Below are 23,461 nucleotides of genomic sequence, written 5' to 3' on the forward strand. Positions count from 1 at the left end.
ATGAGCAATACACCAGTAGGAAGTCTCTAGCTAGACACACACAAATCGAAGGGAGGCTGCTTTTACAGATCTTTTGTTTTTAATGTGTTAAAAACACTCGTGGTTTAACAAACCACATTGAGACATGGCCTGCTTATTTGGCCATCGGGGGATGTGTGGAAGGTTTATTGCTGCAGGTATAGCATACAGCTTTGGCCTAGTTAGCCTATCAGCACAGACTAGCTGCTCCAAGACATAGTCAGGGTCCTGTGTGGGCTTGCACTCAGCAACTAGCCCGAGCTTCCAGCCCTTAATGATTATTGACTCTGGAGCACATCCACACACATTCATGTCTCTGATTGCAGCACAGTGCTATGCCCTCGAGATCCAGAGGCCTCTCTATATATATGAGCTGGAACAAAAAAAATAGTATCATGCTTCTAGGAGCAGGCCTAGTCAGTCCATTGTAACATCTGCACTGGAACAAAGACAGGATGCTGGATGAATAACCAAACGGTTCGGTAAGATCCTTTTCCGGCATGCTAACCCTGAGGAAATTAGCTTTATCAATGCATGGGCAGTTTAAACTGGAGGTGTGGGTCAATGTTCCAGCTAATCTTTTCCATGCATGTGCAGATTTTTTCCATCCATGTGTAGAATAATTTTTCCCTATGTGCACCAAGGCATTTGAATGTACATTACCAATGGAAACAAAAAACCTAGCTGTGGGTGCTCTACTAATCAGCTGAGCAGAACCTGAATTTCTCCTGAGCAACTGCACAGAAATGTGGCTTAAACAAAATACTGGTGTGGGTAGGAATGAACGGAGAGAGAACAGTTTACTTCAGCGAATAAGGTCTTCCTTTTCCTTAGGAAGGGGTCAGAGGGACCACACTAATGCCTGCATTTCCATTTGGAGCATCTCACCAACCTGTTCTGTTGGAAGCAACTGAGTCGGTCTGGGAGGTGAGGTGTTGGGGCAGCGGAGCCTCAAGGCCAGGGATAAGACTCTCGACAGCTATGTCATCTTTTCCTTTCCCAAGGCACAGGAGGTCAGAACAGAGAGAAGCAAGAGGTTAGTTTTCCACGCAGGCACAGAGAGAAGCTGAGAAGGCAACTATCTGAATCCTTTTAAGTATCTCTTTGGTACCTCGGGCAGCTAGACTGGCAAAAATGATATTACCCTCAGCTTAGTGTAACAGCAAATTGCTGAAACAAACCACTCATGAATAACCCAAAGCCTGAAAAGTTATTAGTCTTAAGTTTTTGCCAGGGAATCGTCCATTAAAATTCCATCTCTGTTTAGTAATAAGTACCTAAGTGCCTCTCAATCTTGAATGCATTTATCCTAAGACACCGCTTGAAGGAAGACAGTGCTATTACCATATTACAGATAGGAAACCAAGACTCAGAGGCTAAGTAATTTGCCCCAGGTCACACAGAACTCCGTGGCAGAGGAGGGATTTAAATGCAGATCTGACCAATCCAAAGGTAGTTCCCTAAACGCCCACCCTTGATAGAGTCCCTACATCCATTGCCCTCACCCAGCACATTATCCTCCCTCAAAGCGCCTCTTCCCAAACACCACACTGTCACAGCTCTGCCACATCACTAATGACAATATGGTAAACCTCAAGACTACGTCTACACTACAGTAATCTGTCAACAGAAGTTACTGTCAGACAATAGTTGCCAACAAAACCTCTGTCGACAGATCGCAGCCACACACAACAGCGGATTGCTCTGTTGATCCACTCTGGTCAACAGAGTGGCCAGACTTCCTGGCTGAACTCTTGACAGAAAAGGCAACTGGAACCACAGCAGACAGGGCTGCCCAGAGGCCTGGAAGCCCTATCTGTAGACAGAGGGCCCCCTGGAGTGTCCGTGTAGCTTTTTGTGGACAGATTCTGTTGAGAAAGGCATTCTGCTTCGGAGGAGAGGCAGAAGGCTGTTGACAGAAGTGCTGAGTTCTGTTGATAGCATGTCAACCAAATGCATTTTTAGTGTGGACACCCCATGAGTTTTGTCGACCAAAGCCTCTAGTGTAGACGTAGCCTAAGAGTTTAAAGACAGGTTCTGCCTTTAGCTCAGCAGCAGCAGCACCGCACAGTGCTGAGAGAGAGAAACTGAGCTCTTTGTGCACAAGCTCTGCTAAGCAAAGTTTGTTTCGTGATGGCTGCTGGCCTACTTCTCACCTACCCCAGCCCAGCTTCAGCAACATGAGCAGTTATTGGGTAAACATGCGGGAACAGAACATGCCACACAAGTTACAGTTTGTTCGTTATTTTACCATTCACAGCATCAGAGGTGCAACCGAAGGGGTCAGCGAGAGGCAGGATATCAGGGAGCAGAAGCGCAGTCTCGGGAGATTTGAGACCCTCAATCAGTTTTTCTGGGTTAAGCAGAAAAAAAGGAAGAAAGGGAGGAAGCAGAAAGAAAGCCATAAATAAATGAATAAATAAATAAAAAGCACAGGCATTACACAGCTGCCCATCTGAAGGGCCAATCATCTAACATTAGAGACAGTTAGTTCGTATTAGCATGGCTGTATGCTGGAACACACCTTCATTTATAAAGGGCTCTCTAAATAAGAATCTCAAAGCACCTCGCAGAAATCTCTCATCGACCCATTTTATAGCTAAACTGACATCAGAGGTTAAATGCTCTAATTCAGTAAGTACCTCAACAAAATAGTTAAGCACATGCCTAACTGGAGGTACTAAGAGAGACTTGACCAAGGTAACACAAGAATTTAGTGGAGGACCAGTTGCTCTAACCACCCCCGCCCACCTTGCTCAGGAATGCCAGGCCATATTGCCTTCAGGAAGTCATGAAAACTAAAACACGCCAAGTCTTTCAGTAGCATTGAAATTATCAATTTGTGAAATGTAAACCAGCATGAACCACCACCTAATTCTCCTATATGAGATAGGTCTTTGGTTATATTTGAGTCATTATATAAAAGGACCTCAATCTTCAAACTTGCCTAAGACCATGCAATTTCCATGAATTGTTTTATAAGAACTGTGTATCCACATGCTTTTATAAAGTGACTAAATAAGAATAAAAACAGTGTGAACCCAAGCCTCACAGAACTAACTTTGGCTTATACAGCTCTCCCGCTATTGATAATGGTGTTTCAGATACCCAATCAATTTTAAAATCAAACATTGATTTCTCGCCAGTGGTATGTCTACAATTTCCATTACTGCATAATGTTTTATTTTGAGCCTGTCTGTCTCTCGACATCCACCTTGATTGTTTGAAAGCAGTACCCTGCATCGGCACCCTAACTCTTAACGCATCTCTGCTCTCCACCCATGTTTCTTTAATGCTCCTTCATTTCCTCCCTCTCCCCTTCCTGCTGAAAAAGAGAGCAACCACTTAAATTGCACATGCAAAAGGATCTCTTGTTGGTCAGCAATAGGACAATAGTTTTAGCAGACATGCAATCACAAATTGACTAATTGAAACATCTGCTGATTATTGTGAGATGCGAATAGTTAGTGAGGCTAGTCCAGGGGTCAGCAACCCCCCACCCCTGGGGGACAGGTAGATATGTCGGAAGGTAGGGATGAGGTCCAGAGAGACCTAGATAAATTGAAGGATTGGGCCAAAAGAAATCTGATGAGGTTCAACAATGACAAGTGCAGGGACGGACGGAAGAATCCCTAGCATTGTTACAGGCTGGGTACTGACTGGTTAAGTAGCAGTGCAGCAGAGAAGGACCTGGGGATTATGGTGGATGAGGGGCTGGCTGCAAGTCAACAGTGTGTCTGTGTAGCCAAGAAGGCTAATGGCACATTGGGGTGAATTAGGAGAAGCATTTCCAGCAGATCTAGAGAAGTGATTAGTCCCCTCTATTCTGCACTTGAGAGGCCTCTTTTGGAGTAGTGTCCACTTTGGGCCCCCGAGTACAGAAAGGATATGGACACACTGGAGCACCTCCAGCAGAGGGCAATGAAAATGATTAAGGGGCTGGAGCACATGACCTATGAGGAGAGGCTGAGGGACTTGGGCTTATTTAGTTGCAGAAGAGAAGAGTGCGGGTGATTTGATAGGAGCCTTCAACTTCCTGAAAGGGGGCTGTACAGAGGATGGAGAGAGGCTGTTCTCAGTAGTGAAGGATGGCAGAATAAAGAGCAATGGTCTCAAGTTACAGAGAGAGAGAGGTGGAGGTTGGATATTAGGAAAAACTATTTCACCAGGAGAGCGGTAAAGCACTGGAATGTGTTACCTAGAGAGGTGGTGGAATCTCCATTCCTAGCGGGTTTTTTAAATCCCAGCTTGACAAAGCCCTGACTGGGATGATTTAAGATAGGGTTGATCCTGCTTTAGGCAGAGGGCTGCACGAGATGACCTCCTGAGGGCCCTTCCAGCCCTGGGATTCTATGATTCTTTCCAAGGTGGAGGGCTGAAATTTGACCTCTATGTACAGTCCAAGTGCTGGCGAGACTTTTTCGGGTCACTAATAGTCCTACTCACAACAGCTTCATTAATAAATAAAGGCACAGAGCTTTGCCGTTTAGGTGGTGGTTGGTAGCACTAGCTGTTCTTTTGTTAATTCATAGGCGGCATGGCTTTGAGCAAGCTCCCGGATGCTTGGGGGAGGAGGGACGGGGTGAACTCCCATCTCACGCGCGAATGAAAATCAACTCACATGCCACTTACGGTCACTGGGTAGCTGTCACCTGGGAGAATGTTTGAGTTGAAGAATGGAACAACATTTTTCAAAATAAAAATTTTGGCAGGGGGGGGGTGTTAAATGGAAAAGGGCCTTTTGCTACCGCAAAAAGTGCATCTACTCTGATCCCAAGCCATCCCTCACTTTTTAGAGTACACTTGATGAAAACCTGCAACGGCTCTTGGCCAGGGTTTGTTCCTTGTTTTTAATGTTGTGTTTCTTTCACTGACAATTTTGACTGATCAGCACTGTTGCTTAGCGTTCATAAGGACTTTGCATGTGGCTCATTTTTAAAAGGACCACATCCCTTCAGAGCAAGGCTTACGGTCTGAGCTAGACAAAACCCACACAGTAGGGTGCAGGGAAAGGAAGTTCAAAAGCAATGTGATCACGTAGCCCTGTTTGTTTTCATTTAAAACATAAACCCAGGAGTTTTTGCAAATCTCACCCAGTGCCCTAGGAACACAAGTCCCAGTTGCATTCAAACAATGGGTGCATTTGAACAGTGCCACCCATAGTTTCTATTTCATGTTCTAAATTTAAGGCTTGTGAGATGGAGCCTGGTCATGGTAGCACGTGGCTAGCGATGAAAGCCAATCCCTGCACTCTGGGGAGCACGTAAAGGCTGCTTAATACATTAAATTGCTCAGTGACCTCTATGCTGGCTGATACATGGTTCTGCTTGAAGCAGCAGGAAGTGCTGCTTTATTAAAGAGGTGCTTCTCTCTGAGGGTTAGACGACGACAGATCTATTAAGGCAACATGCATCTGCATAAACCACAGGCTTAGCTGCTGGTGAGGAGCATCATCTGATCACAAGAACATGACTTTGCAAAAACACAGAACATGTCTGTGTGTTCCAATGCTTTAATCTAACTTCACCAAGACACATTTTTCACCATGGATGCCAAAGGAAAATACATTAACAGAAGGAAAGGATGTTTTAGTTTAGACTACTTCCCCCAGACTGATCTTCAGCAATTACAATTCAACAGGAGGTGTGCCTAGAGAAGCAGAGCTGTCTGTTCATGCAGCGCTATCGAGCTGTCTTCTGTCCAAACAATAAAATAATTCAAACTGAACGCTAGGGTTTATTTCAGACAGGCAAATTACTTCAATGGAGTGAATCAGAAGTCTCTTATTGGTTGGGGGAGAAACTAGCATGGTTAGATTACTAACCTGAAACTGGAAATACCATTGTGCGTGGAAAGAGACAAATGCACCTGCAGAGAAAACAGTGATGACGGAGATCTCAAGATCTCATCCTCTTATCTGTGTGACCTCAGTAGTGAGAGCACGGCCAGTCTTCCACACTAATTAACGAAGCTGCTTGTTGGGTAAGCAAATTTCATCATCAAGCTTTCTATATATCTTGCCTTCCACATGTGACACGACAATCAACTGCCAAACACATTAACGCAACACATGGTGCTCAGTGGTAGCTGCATCTTCCATTATATTACAAAGGATGAATTCTATAGCTTTGGGGGTTTTGGAATATGGTGACAAATGTGTTATTCTTCTAACTAATAAAATGGTCTGCTAGAAGAAAAACAAGGGGGAGTTCTTTTATGCTACAAATAACAATCAGGCATGACCCCAATGATGTCCAGAGGGAATTTAGCAATTGACTGACATCTGTCCTTTGGGAAAAAGAAAAATCTACGCCAAAATATCTGCAGCATAAAAGGGGGAAAAATACATTTAAAGTCTGATGAAAAGCTTTCAATAAGTTATCTAAAAGAAAGTGTGAGTTAAGTTATATGAGTAATAAGACGTTAATATGAAAACAGAAGTTACTGAAATTTGTGTTGTGTTAACTCAGAAGCAAACTCCGTATTCAATTTTGGTTTTTACGGCATTGCTGAAAGTTTAATGGCTCTTTCCCATACAGCTTGCACTAGTGTAACTAACACACTATTGTCCATGGCAATTGTTTTTTTTCCAGGCTCATATACTGCATCCATGTTTAGTAACACGACCTTGTAATCCCCTGGTCAGGCAGCAAGTTTCAAAGAGTACTGTTATAAAGCCCAAAGAATAGGAGAGGCCAATGGGCTTCTAACCAGAGTAATCCAATCCATTAGAGAGAGTGCAAAGGAGAATTCTTAATAGTATTTCAATCAGGCAGGCAAGGAATTCCAACCAAACCAAACCACACTTGTTCAATAACACTCTGAACAATCAAGCTGCAACTTGCAAAAGCTGAGATCTCTACAGCTGGGCACTGCACGCTACAGGAACATTACTCACTCTCATATCATGGAGGAAAAGCAAAAAGAAAGATAACTCAAGAGAGCACACAGCAGGGGCCTTTTCTTCTGGTGTCAACTGAGAAAGAAAAACAAGGTTGTGAAAATTCCCCCAAGTCAACCCTGCCATAGGTTGGACAGTAACTGAAGTAAATATAGATTAGTCATTCGGAAAGATTTCTTCCTACTGAATAAAACAAAGATTAAAAGGAAAACTTTTAATTATTCAGACTCAAAGGCTCTACGAGGCTCTGACTAATCCAAGGATGGCCCTGGACTTCCCTATTCCTAATGGAGATTCCACAGACCTAAATAAATATAGAATTAATATTGCACAGCAAAAAGAGAAATTCAGTGAACTTTTCGAAAATAAAAAATGCATAGCTGTTTTTAGGTTATAAGAAATTAGAAGAGTGATGTTAAATGTTAAATAGATAGGAAGCAGTTCCTTAGGAAGAGCAAGAGAAAGTCATTTCAGCTTCAGTTTTTTAAACACATGCTTCGTCCTATTTCTCAAATAATGAAGCTTAGGGTGAAATTCACCTCTTTGCAGAGAAGCTGGCACAAAGTGTTATTTATATTTTCAGTCACCTGGGGATAAAGTGGCCCATAGATTGTGATCCATAGGTTGGTCATGAATGCATGTCTATAAAGGGTTAACTCTTAGAGGAGTCCCTGTGGAAGGACAGCCAAGTAAGCCAATGAAGAGAGAGGATCCTTCTTTTGAACTGGAAACAACTGCAAGCTAAATCTTTGTTCTGCCAGTGGAGCACAGAGAGACCAAAAATGCTGTTGCTTCTAGTAAATATCATGGCCACACCATAATCAGAGCAAGGATATGTAAATAGAAGGGAAATGTTTAGTTAGACGCAATCAGGCTATTTTTAATGTTGGACTTGGTGTGGAACTTCTCAGGCTAATGATTTTTTCTCTTTACCCTGTACTCTGTAGCTTCTAAGCTGAATCCCAGGGAAATACTTTTCTGTGCTGTAATATTAATTATCTTTAGCTGCTTCAATTACATCTAGCAACTAAGTATGCTTGTTTACTTTCTTGGTATTTTTTTTATCTTTTGTTTTGTGAATATATTGCTTTTTTAAGGCAATGATTTTGATTGAATTACACTAAAATGAGGAAGCTAGTTAAACAGAAACTAAAAGGTAGAGTAATTAAACTAAAATCCCTGGAAGCTGCATGGAAACTGTTTAAAGACACCATACTAGAGGCCCAACTTAAATGTATACCCCAAATAAAAAAACACAGTAAGAGACCTAACAAAGAACCACCATGGCTAAACAGCCATGTTAAAAGGGCAGTGAGAGAGAAAAGGGCAGCTTTTAAAAAGTGGAAATCAAATCCTAGTGAGGAAAATAGAAAGGAACATAAACACTCCCAAATTAACTGTCATAATGTAGTAAGAAAAGCCAAAAAAGAGTTTGAGGAACAGCTAGCCAAAAATTCAAAAAACAATAGTAAAATGTTTTTTAAATACATTAGAAGCAGGAAGCCTGCTAAAAAAGCAGTGGGGCCCTTGGACGATAAAGATATAAAAGGAGCGATCAAGGAAGACAGTGCCATTGCGGAGCGATTAAATGATTTCTTTGCTTCAGTCTTCACGGCTGAAGATGTTACAGAGGTTCCTAAATCTGAGCCAGCCTTTTTAGGCAACAAATCTGAGGAACTCACTCAGATTGAAGTGACATTAGAGGAGGTTTTGGAATTAATTGATAAGCTGAATAGTAACAAGTCTCCAGGACCAGACGGCATTCACCCAAGGGTTCTGAAAGAACTCAAATGTGAAATTGCGGAGTTATTAACAGTGGTTTGTAACCTATCCTTTAAATCCACTTTGGTACCAAATGACTGGAAGACGGCCAATATAACGCCAATATTTAAAAAAGGCTCTAGAGGAGATCCTGGCAATTATAGACCGATAAGTTTAACATCAGTACCAGGCAAATTAGTAGAAACACTAGTAAAGAGTAAAATTGCAAGGCACATAGAAGAGCACGAATTGTTGGGCAAAAGTCAGCATGGTTTCTGCAGAGGGAAGTCGTGTCTGTCTAATCTATTAGAATTCTTTGAAGGGGTTAATAAACATGCGGACAAGGGGCACCCAGTGGACATAATATACCTAGATTTCCAGAAAGCCTTTGACACGGTCCCACACCAAAGGCTTTTATGTAAATTAGGTGGTCATGGGATAGGAGGAAAGGTCCTTTCATGGATCGGGAATTGGTTAAAAGACAGAAAACAAAGGGTTGGAATAAATGGTAAAGTTTCACAATGGAGGGGGGTAACTAGTGGTGTTCCCCAGGGCTCAGTCCTGGGACCGATCCTGTTCAACTTGTTCATCAATGATCTAGAAAATGAGGTAAGCAGTGAGGTGGCAAAGTTTGCAGATGACACCAAGTTGTTCAGGACAGTCAAAAGCAAAAGGGATTGTGAAGAACTACAAAAAGATCTCAGCAAACTGAGTGATTGGGCAGCAAAATGGCAAATGAAATTTAATGTGGGTAAGTGTAAGGTAATGCATGTTGGAAAAAATAACCCAAATTACACGTACTACATGATGGGGTCAAATTTAGCTACGACAGATCAGGAAAGGGATCTTGGAGTTATAGTGGATAGTTCTCTGAAGACATCCACGCAGTGTGCAGCGGCAGTTAGTAAGGCAAATAGGATGTTAGGAATTATTAAAAAAGGGATCGATAATAAGACAAAAGATATCATACTTCCCCTATATAAAACTATGGTACGCCCACATCTCGAGTACTGCGTGCAGATGTGGTCTCCTCACCTCAAAAAAGATATATTGGCATTAGAAAAGGTTCAGAAAAGGGCGACTAAGATGATTAGGGGCTTGGAAAGGGTCCCATATGGGGAGAGGCTAGAGAGACTGGGACTTTTCAGTTTGGAAAAAAGGCGATTGAGGGGCGATATGATAGAGGTATATAAAATCATGAATGGTGTGGAGAAAGTGAATATAGAAAAATTATTTACCTTTTCCCATAATACAAGAACTAGGGGACACCAAATGAAATTGATGGGTAGTAGGTTCAAAACTAATAAAAGGAAATTTTTCTTCACACAGCGCACAGTCAACCTGTGGAACTCCTTGCCCGAGGAGGCTGTGAAGGCCAGGACTCTATTAGGGTTTAAAAAAGAGCTTGATAAATTTTTGCAGGTTAGGTCCATAAATGGCTATTAGCCAGGGATAAAGTATGGTGCCCTAGCCTTCAGAACAAGGGCAGGAGATGGATGGCAGGAGATAAATCACTTGATCATTGTCTTCTGTTCTCCTTCTCTGGGGCACCTGGCATTGGCCACCGTCGGCAGATGGGATGCTGGGCTTGATGGACCTTTGGTCTGACCCAGTATGGCCATTCTTATGTTCTTATGATTTCTGTGTCCTAGAGAATCTTTGTGATTGCCTGCCTAAAGCAAGGTCAGCTATCCAGTTACAGCTCTTTGTTTCCAAGAGGTCTCCTAAGGAAAGGGTGAGGCTGTGGTGGCACTCCTCAAGGAAAGATCCAAGTGTGTCTTCCTGGGTTTTAAGGTGGTGGCAGCAAGGTATTTTTAAGGCTTTTCCAGGCCCCTACTTTCTGCACTCGGAGTGTTAGAGTGGGGAGGCAGCCCTGACAGGTTGGTTCTGTTCACAGGAGTCATTTCTCCCTCAGGGTATGTCTACACAGCAGTGTTATTTTGAAATAAGCTATTCGGGAAGAGATATTTCAAAATAACACTGCTACACACAAAATGCACTTTGAAATAGCGCTCAGCTATTTCAAAATAAAGCACCTACTCACAATAGAGCCTCCTTGAAAATAGAGCAATTGGACAGCTAATAGACTATTCCCTGTCTACACAGCCCTTATTTGAAATAACTATATCAAAATAGGCACTATTCCTCGTGCAATAAGGTTTACATATTTCAGAATAAGCCAACCGTTATTTTGAAATCATTTCAAAATAACAGTTGCATTGCGTAGACGCTAGCAAAGCAATTGGGGCCTGTAGGCATTACTAGAATGCAAATAAAAAACTATGTAGTCAAGGGCAGAATTTGGTTCTGTGTCATTTTGAGGGGTGGCGGGTGACTGTATGCAATAAAAGGTATCCCCTAAGGAAGAGTGGCAAATTTGAAAAAATAATAACTAAAAAAACCATTATTCTTCATGGGTGGACAATACTCTTCAACCTGGACAGATGGTACTTAAGAGGGGTTCAGTAACCAGGCCCACTAATGGAGAGGGCAGCAAGGGAATGGTTGTCTCTCAGCTTGTGCCACCATTACATGTGCAACTGAGGGAGTGTGGGGGGAGCCCAGGGCTGATTGGGTGGAGCTGGGTCTCCCTCCCATCTTGCCCCCATGCCCTCTAAAAACCAGATACAAGTTTATTACAGGGGAAGAGTTTTCTTTTAGTGAAGCAAAATCTGCCTTCACGTTTCCTAATTCAGTTTAATTTATGGACTTCCAGCTGATTGCGTGCAAAATTTCACTTCCAATAATACAGTAGCAACCTCTTCACTGAAAGCTCCATTTGTACTGATACGAATCAAATAGCCACACACAGCAGAAAAATTAGCATGCTGCTCAACCGCTCCATTATGATTAATCAGCAGTGAAGCCTGGAATAAGCTTATTAAGAAAAACTTGGCTCACTTCCCTAGCCAGGCACAAAGAAAACGTTTTCAGCATGAATATTTCATTTTCCAGTATTTTAACAGATGTCGTGTGGTATTTTTATTCCTCTCCTGCCAGCCTCTTTTACCAGTTGCATTTCCATTACTGATTGCACAGAATAAAAAGGGACATGCTAAAGGCTACCATATTTCCCCTCGACTATTGCCTTAATTTTTATTTCATTTTTCTCCATTGGACATGGCCCCCCATTCTACCTAGAAATAAATCTGAGGAAACATTACAAATGTTGACTTATTTAAATGTACACATATCCCCCCCACCAGGATACTGCACATCTTCATGGTGCTTGGTCCTGCCATGACTGGACTAAATGACCTCATGAGGGCTATGCCTCTGAAAAATATTGATATTAAAACTCCAGAGTCTGTTCTATTTACCTGGTGTGTCGGATAACGGAAGAGGAATGAAAGGATCAGGCACAGTCAGAAGAGGAGGGCTAGAGTCCAGACTCAGAATGTCTTTTGTTTTTTCAGCTGGACAGGCTGGGAGAAACAAGCGGAGAGAAAGAAAAAGCAAAATATGTCAAGCAGAAAGGGCACAGCACTGAGATGCAGACAGATCTTAAAAGATTTGATGCTGTCTGGGGAAAAAAGTTTACTGTGTCATGGAAAGGTTTGTAATAAGTACGATGTAAAACCTCTTAATTGGTTAACAAAATGGGGTGGGGCAGCAGCTGGGAAGGGAGCATCCCCGGTTCCCCTGCCCATGGTGGGCTGCTCCATCCCCTACCAGTTAACCATAACCAGTAAGCCTCATCCATTCAGGGTGAGGCTTACTGGTTAACCATTAACATCCCTAGTAATAAGAACACCAAAGAGCAAATCTATTGTCTTTTAATCCATAAATCTCAAAGTGCTTTACAAAGCAGGTTCTATTATCTCAATATTACAGATGAGGAAGCTGAGGCAAAGTCCAAGGCTGTGACTTGCCCAAGATCACCCAGCAGGCCAGCATCAGAGTTGGCAAAAGAACCAGGTGTGCTGAACCACAATCTAGTGCCATAGCTATTTTACTTAACTGCCCCCACGTTCCCCACAGAGAGCACATTAGTGTGCATCATGCAGAAATGAAAATTTCTGCACACTGACAAACATGAGCAACGTCACTGGCTCTCCCACCTTAGCACAAACTTAGGAGGAAAGAAGGTGAAGAGAAAGAAGTTTCCAGTCCCTGTGGAAGAACCAACAATATTTCTGCCCAAAACAAAACAGATCTTAGTGGAGGAAGAGTCAATGGAGATAGGAAACTTACACTGCACAAAGGCCAAAGACATCCATCAAACAATGCTAATTTATATTGCAGTAGCCCAAATTAGGGCTGGACAAACACAAAGGGAGAGAAAGTTTCTGCATTGAAGCTCTTATTTTCTATATGCTGAGCAAATTAACTCACTAAAGCATCTTCCAGTTATTCTGCAGCCCTAGAGCTAGCAGCTACAAACCACAACAAAGTTACTGAGCACAGGGTAAGCCTCTCTAAGTCACACCTATAATTCTAGATCATCTTGAAATGGAGGTCTTCACTTTTAACTTTGAGTAATTAATATTCTAGGGTGCTCCTAGCTAGTTTACGGTGCAGAGAGATGCCCTGTTCTCCTTGAAAATTACTGGCCCTCCAGGGAGATTTTAACCCAACCAATCCTGTTTTTAAAGGGTGAAAAAGGTCAGAGCAGGAATCTGGAGGGAAGAAGGCAGGCTCAAGTGCAGAGTTTAACATTTCTTTTGGGGCATTTCCACAGGGCAGGGGTTTTCCAGGTGCCGCTGTGACTGAAGAAAGTGACAAAATGGGCAGTAACATCCAGTCAGATTTCAAAGCTTGAAGCAGCTGTGTTAGATTTTTACTAGAGAGCCAAAGAAATGAAATTTTAATGAGATCCTGATCCTGCTACAGAATCCTTGGGCATCCACACAAAATCCATTAGTGTTCCATACCACAGGCAGTTGCAGGGTCAAGCCCTTTACAATGTCCCACAGCACACCAGATTTCTGGAACTATTGCTCTGGCAGTCCGTTCCCACTTTCTGCATCCACCACATAGTTGATATTGTGTACTTAAGCAGTCATGCTACTTTCTCAGGCAGAAAAAAAAGTCATCCCCACCCACATACTTCTCTTTATCTTTGCTAGCGTAATCAGCATGCTTTTTGTTTTTTATCCCAAGGCAGACTGATTCTGTCAGCCCTGGCTCTGACAGTCTAGACAAGGAAAGCCGGGGAGGGGGCGGGGGGGGAGTAAGAAATGGCAACAGTTTTCAGATATGTAATAAGCTGTAACCCGTGTCCACTGATGGTAGGACAAGAGAGCAACTGGCTCAATTTACAGCAAGGGAGGTTTAGGTTAGGAATTAGGAAAATCTTTCTAACTGTAAACATATTTAAGCACTGGAACAGGTTACCACAGGAGGCTGCGAGGTCTCAGTCACTGGAGGTTTTTAGGAACAGGGTCAGACCACCACCCTCAGGGATGATCCAGGGAGATTTAGTCCCTCAGAGTGAGCGGATGGACTAGATTCTCTCAAGGTCTTTTCCAGCCCTTTGTTTCTGTGATTCTATAGTCTGTCACAGCCACTCGAAGCCAAATCTCAAGGAGCCAGGCAAGTGTCAACCAGCTCACTCCCCTGACCCCAGCCATTCCAAGCACAGTGCAGGACAGCTAATGTATTATGCACACTGGTCAGTAGCGAGGGGCCCTGAATTTCCTATGGATTTTAAGGGGATTATTCCATGTCTGAACTTCCCCAAAGAGCTACCTCACTGTTCCATTAGCCAACTGAGATTAATTAAGCAGGTTTCCCAGGCCGAGGTCTTCCATTACTGGACACCTCTGAGTACATGTGTCTCTTATGCCACCATTTTTCATTTAAGGTACTACCTCTGTCCTGTATTTGCTACTGAGATGCCCAAAGAGGCACTGAGCTGAAGAAACAAGGTCAGGTCAAGGGTAGCTGGGTCTCCAGGAGCAGTGGAAAAAGCCACCAGCATCCACCACTTCTACGACCTCAAGGGGAGGCTCTTTCTCGTATGTCCCCATGCTTACCCGATCCAGCTGTAAAGGAAGAGGAACCGAAAGCATCTGCTGCCTGTGTTGTAGATGGAGCTGTCTGGAAGCCACCAATCAAGTTCTCTGTGGAGCTGCTAAGCTTTTCTGGAGGTTTACCTGAAATTTCAGAATATTGGGTTATGCTCAATAGCAGACTGCACCTAGTTTGAAACTGAACTGCTTTTTTATATCTACATGGATTTAAAATGGTCTTGTAGAACATGACTTTTGCTCATACACTTGCAAGCCGTCATTCCCGGATGAAGCCACGAAAGCATGCAGCAATGCAACTGACAGACCGCGGTAGGTACTTCTGGGCCCACCGACATCGGGGGAAAGAGGGCAATTGCTCTCTGGCCCAGCATTTCAAATAAATAGTGGCAGCGGCTGAAGCTCCAGTCCCCTTTGAATTGCCAAAGCAGTACTGCTGCACATGGCTGTCGGGGGACAGGAGGGAATCCCGTGCCATGATCTGGCAAATGCCCTAGGGCCCACCCCTTCTACCTTTGGCCCTGCCCCTTCCAGGGTGCAGAGCTGCCCCTCCTCCCACCTCGCCCAGTAGCCTGTGGTGTCTCTTGACCCTGCTGCCATCCTTACTCATAGGGACACTCTCTTACACCCTGAGTCATTGCCCTGGCCTCACTCAAAGGCAGGCACTAGTGGAGATGAGCAAGATGTTCACTGGTTAGTTCTGAAGGTTCTTGGGCTCACATGAGCTTTCTAACATTTCAAGAACCTCTAACCTACTGTCACTCAACCACCGTGACGCCCTTCCTGCCTTCCCAGGTCCAGAAGGGAGCGACGCCAGTAGCTGGCTGACGATCCCCAGTAAACTCACCATCGCTCAGCTTTGCGAAGTCCTTGTTCAGCAGCTCCTCCGCCGTGAGTTTGGAGAAGTTGTCGTCATCGAAGGGGTTCCACGCAGAGACATCCGGTGGGTTGTAGACGTTCTGCTGTGAGGTCCTGGGGGAGCCGGATGGTGTCGTGGAAGCAGACCTAGAAGCAACACCCCCCAACCACCAAAAACATGAATGTGAGTAACCAGGGAAGTTAAATGGAAATTGTCTGACTGCAACTGAATGAGGTGGTTGCTCAAGATAGTTGGGGCAGGCAGTGGACCCAAAAGCCACCACAGGTCCTGCCCCAGAAGGGTGGGGGCAAGAGTGAAAGGGGGCAGGGCTAGAGCAGTCAGCCCATAGCACCCGTCAGACCAGAGCACTGGGTCCGCTCAAGTAGCAGCAGCAACCACCGGAGCTTCAGGTCCCTTTGAAGTGCTGGGCCCCAGGGCAACTGCCCCCTTTGCACCCCTGTTGGCAGGTCAGAGGGCAGGGACCAACAGCTCTGGGGCCTGGTTCCACTTTGTGGGTCTGATGTTATCGAAGTACATGCTTCAGCCGGCCACCCGCAGGAGCCAGAAAGGGATTGTTTGCCCCACTGCCCCCATTGTATTCTGGGAAACTTATCTCCTTCCTCTGAAGGACCAGAGATAGCCATGGCTAGAGATAGGACATTGGATGGGGTGGGCCAGACTTGGGGTCTGTGGTGGCACCAAGCATTTTCCCTCAGGTGTTGGCTAGCTAGTTCTTTTTCACATACTTAGGATCCAAAGGATTAATGTGCATGGTGTCAGGAACAAAATGCCCTCCTCTAGGTCAAATTAGCAGTGATCTTAAGGGGCTGGGTCTCTTGATTTCTTCTGCTGTGTCTGAGGGAGGCTCACTTGCCCAGGATTATCTGGGTGCCTCTCATTTAATCATTTCCCTGCCACTGAGGGCCTCAAAGACTGGCGCACCTGTTCTCTGTGTGTGGCATGTCATAATCTAGTCTCCTGCTAGTCTCATTTCTGCTGCTGGGTTTAGTGAATGGGAGCTGGGCGGCACTGGTGGCATGTGACACACGAGGTTAGCTAGATAACCTAGTGCTCTCTTCTGGCCTTCAACTCTATGACTCTGTGCTCTGCAGGAGGTCAGAACAGCTGATCATAACAGTTCAGGCCAGGAGAAACTGTCAGGAAATTTTTGCCCAAGTTGATTTTCTTTTTAACCCACACTAAGTGTGTCCCCCCACACCAATGTTCCCTCTACTTTTTTAACATCCATGGGCACAATAAATTTTGTTTTGTGCACCAAGGTACATGCACCACTAACAGAAACACATGCTGCCAGCTGTGGGTGGCAGTGGGTCCTGCGCTGATCAGCTGGACTGCTCCTGAATCCTGGGTCCCTGCCCAACCACTCAGCTTAGAGGAACACTGCCCCCAAGCTAAGTCACGGATAGCCGTCGCAGGAACTGACGTTCATCCAGTGTCTTGGAAAAAGCCGTGCCACTACAAAACATGGGATGGGAGGGAACAGCCAGGCATCAATCCTACAGCTGCACTGGAGGTGAGGAGTGCAGTGGCTGGGGAAGGTGAGCAAACAATAATGGCTCCAGCCGTTTGTTTACGAGATCTCCCACGTACTCCAGGGGTACATTTATACTGTTCTATTCAGAGTTCAGCAATGCAGAGACTGGGCATGGAGTGCCTAGCGCATTGCTGGTGCTGGGATACAGACAGACATATAAAGGGCCTTTGGGCAGTTAGAGCCCTGGTTTTCGGGCTGTGGGGTGTACCAGCTGAGGGGACAGGGAGGAACATGCAGGGAGCAGTAGTTGTGACTCTGAAACTTCCACATGTAAGTACTTTAATTCAAGTCGCATTAAGGTCTCGGTTAGGTTTAAGAGCAGCTATCAAGCATGCGTCTATCCGGCGGGTGCCTATTTTTGTCTGGGGTGAGGGGGATGGAACCACGAATCGCAGCTCAAGGGGGAAGGGTGCTCAGCTGAAGAAGTTTGCGAACTGCGGAGTTAGGGAAACCTGTCGAAATGCTGCACTGCAACATGCAATAAAGGACAGCGCCCAACGTTCCATGTGGCAGCCGCTCCATTTTACGGGTTTGCCAGGGTGGATGAAATGGAGCAGATTCTTTGGAGCTGCGCATGCCAGGGACACAATACAGGTCAAAGGATTGCTGGGGTCCTGTGCTAAGCAAGATCCAAGGGCTACCATGCACCTTCTTGCCCATGGTGTAGTCCACGAGGGGAGGGTGGAGAAGCATTTGCTTGGCACTTAGGGAAAGAAGAAACTGCTGGGAGTATTTTCCCCAGCTCTCTGGGCAAGGAGGGTGCTTTGAGGAGGCTCTCAGACCTGGTGGCATGCGAGGCACCAGGTGCAGTCACCAAGGGCCCTGGGGCAAGGAGTGGGAGGAGCCTGGCTCTGCACCCCAGAAGGGGCATGGCCTTCACTAGAAGGGGCAGGGCCATGGGCAGTCAACCCTTAGCACTGCCCAGGCTGCCATGCACCCTTCTTCTGGCCCCTTTGAATTGGGACTGACTCAACCTCGCAGATATTCCACTCAAGTGTACGGCAAACTGCCTCTCCCCTCCCTCCACAACAATCATACAGCCACCAGCCACCTACTTGGACTTGTTGAGACTGGCCTCTGCAGCAGCGGCTTGCAGGAGCTGGGTAGACTTGCTAGCTGGGACCCCAAAAACAGCACTGTGCGTCACATCACTGAGAATCCTCCGGTGTCCCACGCGCTGTGTCTTGGGGGAGGACGGAGGGGTGAGGGAGCCCAGCTTCTGTCCCTGGACACCTGATGGTGGCGTAGTTTGAGGCTTCTGCTGTTGCCTTACAGGGGCCTGCTTCTAGGAAGGGAAGCAAACATATAAGCTACTTGCATGCGAATAACGGCTGTGCTTGAAGAACTAGTATACTGCCGGCCCTTGACCTCACACAGCGTAACGGAGCAGGGGAAAACGGAAAGAACCTCACTGAGCCAGAGTACTGGGCAGCCACTAAGACCTAATCACAGGTGGCAACACTCTCCTTCACTGAGCTACAGCTCTGGGAGGGAAGATGGATTCGGCATGTGTTGCTAAAAGAGAACTGTCATGGCTACATAACTGGGCATAGTAGTTCACAACCTGGCCAGAGGGCTGGGGGGGAAAAACCCCATTCAAGAGGCCACCCTTGCTGGGCGGATGGTTTGAAGTTGTAGCAGCAGAACAGTGTTAAGGTGCAAAATATCTGTAAGTGCCAGCTGTTTTGCAGGGGCTGGATTTAATGGGATTTCCACAGAAACCTTTTACAGAATGTTTTCCTTTTCCACGACTCAGGATACAAACATCTTCCAAAATACAATCCAGCCACGTGCTTCAGTTGCTTTGGGCTGGTTGTGTAATTATTTCAGCCCCCCCGCTTGGGTTTCAATGAGTACAGAACCTCCAGCGCCAAAGCCCACAGCCCAGCACTGGAGCTGAAGGTAGGATTACCATATATGAACTTTCAAAAAAAAAAAAAAAAAAAAAAAAAAAAAATAAAGGACTCCCCTGTGCAGGAATGTATCCATATCAGTATCTCCCAAGTCAAGTTGTGTTAATGTACTAGATATACTATAAACCCATTAATGCAGCATGAGTTGGTAGGCACTAATACACATACACTCTCTCACATGGGGTGTCTCTTTTTTGAAAGTTCAAATATAGTAACCCTACTGTTGAGGGAACCACTCCATGATCTGGCAGCAGAGACCAATTCCTATCTGCTGTGACTCTGAATGCAGGAGGACATGGACACAGCCAGCACAACACAAAACCATCCATCAGCTGTGGGAAACGCCGCTACTAAACATGAGCGACCAAGGAACAAGGTGGTGTAACAAAGTATTCAAAAGGCTTGAATGATCAGCAAGAGAGGAGAGAAATTGCAAAGGGGCGTTCTCAAGTCATGCCTGTCCATAACATTTTTTATGCAAAACTGGAGACATGATGGGTCGATTTTGAAGCCCTTGAAGTACGAACTTCAAAATGTTCCACGACTCGTTTTGCTTTCTGACCGTATCACTCATGAGAGACACACATATACTCCCACTAAATAGACTGTGTTGTTAAAGAATAGTGTGATTAGAAACCAAGTGGTGACAAGTTAGTCTGCTCAGTGTGACTTCCCAACCTGGCTAACGCTCAATCCCAATTTTAAAAGGAAAACACTTGGGTGGTGAAAGAGATGGAAAGTCTGTTTTATTTCCCTACTCTGGCCATTTTTGTTCGGCCTCTGCTCCAGGACACAGTAAAATCTTGGTCCATCTTCAGCTGAGAAGTAGATATTTCCCTCTTTGCTCTTCCAGAATTGAAAAGGGAAATCACACCTCCAGCGTGGTGTTTAATTGCTGCAGGGTCACATGCTCAGAGTGGTGGGGGAAGGCACTCAAGAGCTCTTTTTTCCACCTGCTGCATTTTAAGCCTAGCATTACACTGCAGTGAGGAGTAAGTTGGTCTTGACTGTTTCCCATGCACCCACCTTGTGTCGCTCTATGCAGGTGATAGTAAAACAGTGTGTTCAGGGAGGGAAGTTGTACTGACATTTCTGCAAACATGTATAAAGCTCATAACATCAAAAAAAGTTATGTAACGTGAAAAGATTTTGTTGGGGGTAAGCCTAGCATTCTCTGCTGTGGGCCTGCTGCAGAGAGATGTCATCTCACTACTCAGTTTTAATCTGAGATGATCAATGCTTTCTCCTGGTTGCTGTAGGAATAAGAACAGTGCTGTGTGTGACAGTTCTGATTAGTCTGTGGGGAGGATGGGAGAACACATTTTCACACTGGGTTGTTTTATTAAAGTGAAAAAGATTTTCAAAGGATTGAACTGGGTCAAAGGTTCTCCAGGGCACCTTCAGAAAGGCTCCTGAATAAATCTCAGGAATTTTCTCCTGTAAACAGGTCTGATCATTCATTGATTCCTTCATTAATTCCCAGGCCAGAGGGGACCACTGACCATCTAGTTTGACCACCTGTATAACACAAGCCACAGAACTTCCACAAAAAATTCCCAGAGCAGATCTCTAAAATAAAATAAAATAAAACCCAACTTTGATACAATAACTGATAGTGATGGAGAATCCATCGTGACCTAGCATCATGTATTTCATCCCTTACAAATGGATATCTAACCTGCTTTTAGGCACCTGAAAGCTGTTACCATAAAATACATTTGTGGCCCCCAATAGGAAATGAATGCACAACCCCTGGTTTAAAGACCAGTGTTCTAACCACTGAGCTATTAGTCCTTTCCATTCAAATGTGTTGCACATTTCTCTTCTAGATAACAACAGGCCTGATCCACAGCCTATTTGAATGCAATTGTCAAATTTCCTGGTGACTTTGGATCAGATCCTTTTAGAGCTGAGAGCTAATATGCTCGGCCCAAGATCACCAAGAAAATGCAGAAACAAGATCTGTGACTCTGTCCTCTATTCGCTGACCAGCTAACCAGGAAAATTAAAACACACAGGTAATGGAGATCCATACAGCAGTCATAAGAAGAGTGGAAAACAACGAACTCTGCTGCCCAAGCCTTTAGTCACACAAGTACATCTGCCAAATTCCTTGGCCAAATAGCCTTGGTGACATTCCTTCCTCTTCAAAGGACTCCACCAGTGTTCTCTGTAAGCTGAGCACTTGGGCAGCAAACCAGGAGAGATTCAGGTGCCAACTGGCTCATTTGCAGAGTGCCCACAGCAGGCAGCATGTGTTTCTGTTGGTGGTGCACATCTGTACATACCTTGGTGCACAAAGGAAAATTTATTCCACTCAAGGATGGAAGAAACAGAGGGAACACTGGACAACACCAGAGAATATCTGGGCCCAAGAAAGTTACTCATAAGCAAGCCAAGCAGGATCCGCCCCTTAATCCAGAAGCAAATATTCTATGGTTGAACTGAGTTCAGCACCATTTCCAGATCTCAAGAAGTGGGTCTGACCCACAAAAGCTAATGAATTATTTTGTTAGTCTTTAAAGTGCTCCATGACTGCTTTTTCATTTTGTTAAGTTATACAATGCCACTTACTCTGCATGGGTATAGGATATCACAGTGAAGCTGAGTGCACCCCCTTTTTCATGTGCAAACAAAACTGAAGTGATGGCCCTCAATTCATCAAAAGACAAGCACAAATCCCCATTGCACAGAGGGGAGACAGAGGTTAAGTGACTTGCCCAAGTCAAAGTGTCTGTGGCAGAGTAAGGAGCTGAACTCAAGTTTTCCCGAGTTCCAGCCTAGTGCTCTCACCATTAGGCCATCGTTCCTCTCCTGACTTGCAGTGTTCATCTCCGTACCTAAGTTCTACCCCTGCAACCTGTGACATGAATGTGAGGCCCACCTCATGCATAGTTGAGCACCAATGTCATATGCATCCGGGGTCACTTAACCTGCCTTAATTACATTCAGTACAAGGGAGGAGAGTAACTTTTCCTCTCTCACACCTCAGCCTATGATGCTCTGTTAGAGAAAACCAAGCTTCCACAGACAGCATAGCCAGAGGGCATTTCCGCAGAGACCTCCAGCACCCACCAGTCGGGAAAAACAAACAAAATCCGCCTCTTGGGAAACAGGATGACAGCTGGAGCCTGGTACAAAGCAGTGGAGCTGCAGGGCTCCACAGGCTGCCTTACTCCCTAGCCCCTCTGGGGAGCCAAAACAGGATCAAGTCCTGCCTGCAATCAGCCAGGCAAGTTGTGAGCTCGGTTTGCGCCTGGGAAGTGCTTCAAACGCCTCCTATAAGTGCCACGACTTTACACACGCATTTCATCCCCTCCCCACCACTCCCCCACTTCTCCGCAGCTGTCAAGGCCCTACTGGTCCTTACCCCTTGCTCCTGCACAGCAGCTGGCTGGACTGCAGCCTGCTGCGCCTGCGGCGGCCCCGGAGCCTGTTGCTTCGGCTGAGCCGCCACCACCGCCGTCTTCTGCTGCATGGCCGCTTGCTGTGCCATCAATTGCTGCTGCTGGTAATAGTTCTGCATCAGCTGCTGCTGCGCCAGTGCCCCCGGCTGGATCGCTTGGAACTGGGACAGGGCTGGCGGCTGCGTGGCCTGCTGCATCGCTGGGAACTGCGGCACCGGGACAGAAATGGAGAGCCATGGGAATGGGTGAAACACACAACAAGCTGGAAGGCCACCAGCGCAAGGGGTGCTAGAAAACCGGACTCGGGTCCTGAAGCGTAGAAGCGCTTTTCTGTCCCTTCCCACCTTCAGAAAACATTAGAAAGATCAAGTTTCCTCTTCCCTGGTTTTTCTGGGTACCTTCTTTGCCTGGTCTTGGGTCAACATGCCCATCTGTTCAAGGGGTGCAAAGGCTTCCCTCTCACAACTGTCCATTAGGCATTGGACTTATAATGATGTTACCCTGGCTACGTCTACAGAGTAAAGAAAAGCCTGTGGCTGGCCTGTGCCAGCTGGCTTGGGCTCTCAGGGTTCGGGCTGTGAGGTGGTTTCATTGCTGTGCAGATATCTAGACTTACGTTCCAGCCTGACCTCTGGGACCCTTCCACCCTGCAGGTCCCTGAGCTCAGGTCCCAGGCCAAGCCTATAAGTCGAGAGCACTGAAGCAAGCCAACCATCCAAGCCCTCCTGCAAGCCCCCAGGTGCCCTGTTGCTCATTAGACACCCGCAGCCTAAACATCCTTGGCGCTAGACGTGCAGAGAACTGAACAGGCCTACCTGCTGAGCTTGCATCATCTGCTGTTGCTGCTGCAGTAGCTGCTGCTTCAGGAAGAGCTGCTGCTGATGCTGAGGGGTGGCCTGTGGTTGAGTAGAAGGAGCTGGCGCCTGGGCTGCTGGCGTCTGCTGAGGAGTGGGCGGCTGCTTGGGCTGGGGCGGAGGCTGGGGCTGAGCTTGCTGGGTTGGTGCTTTAGGCTGCTGAACGCTTGCAGGGAGTGAGGGCTGGCTGCCACCCAGTGCAGAAGGTGCTGCAACTAAAA

The 23,461-nt window shown here is 45.7% G+C and overlaps 1 protein-coding gene across 17 annotated transcripts in view; it reads right to left on the bottom strand.

Moving 5' to 3' along the window:
- The window catches only part of AAK1 (AP2 associated kinase 1), a 107,451-nt gene that overhangs the window by 22,256 nt on the left and 61,734 nt on the right, over positions 1–23,461 (bottom strand). For 8 of the 17 annotated variants that reach the window (XM_074982037.1, XM_074982044.1, XM_074982040.1 and 5 more), the window contains 8 exons: positions 23,202–23,455; positions 22,350–22,592; positions 18,122–18,351; positions 15,500–15,657; positions 14,659–14,778; positions 12,001–12,105; positions 2,270–2,371; positions 911–1,012 (listed from right to left, as the gene is read on the bottom strand). In XM_074982037.1, the coding sequence (XP_074838138.1) occupies positions 911–1,012; positions 2,270–2,371; positions 12,001–12,105; positions 14,659–14,778; positions 15,500–15,657; positions 18,122–18,351; positions 22,350–22,592; positions 23,202–23,455 (1,314 nt within the window). Of the gene's footprint in view, positions 1–910; positions 1,013–2,269; positions 2,372–6,916; positions 6,995–9,973; positions 10,064–12,000; positions 12,106–14,658; positions 14,779–15,499; positions 15,658–18,121; positions 18,352–22,349; positions 22,593–23,201; positions 23,456–23,461 lie in introns of those variants that run through there. The other 9 variants (XM_074982048.1, XM_074982046.1, XM_074982052.1 and 6 more) reach the window with 8 other exon arrangements.

This window comes from Carettochelys insculpta, chromosome 31 (genome assembly GCF_033958435.1).
Source record: "Carettochelys insculpta isolate YL-2023 chromosome 31, ASM3395843v1, whole genome shotgun sequence".
Lineage (NCBI taxonomy): Eukaryota > Metazoa > Chordata > Testudines > Carettochelyidae > Carettochelys > Carettochelys insculpta.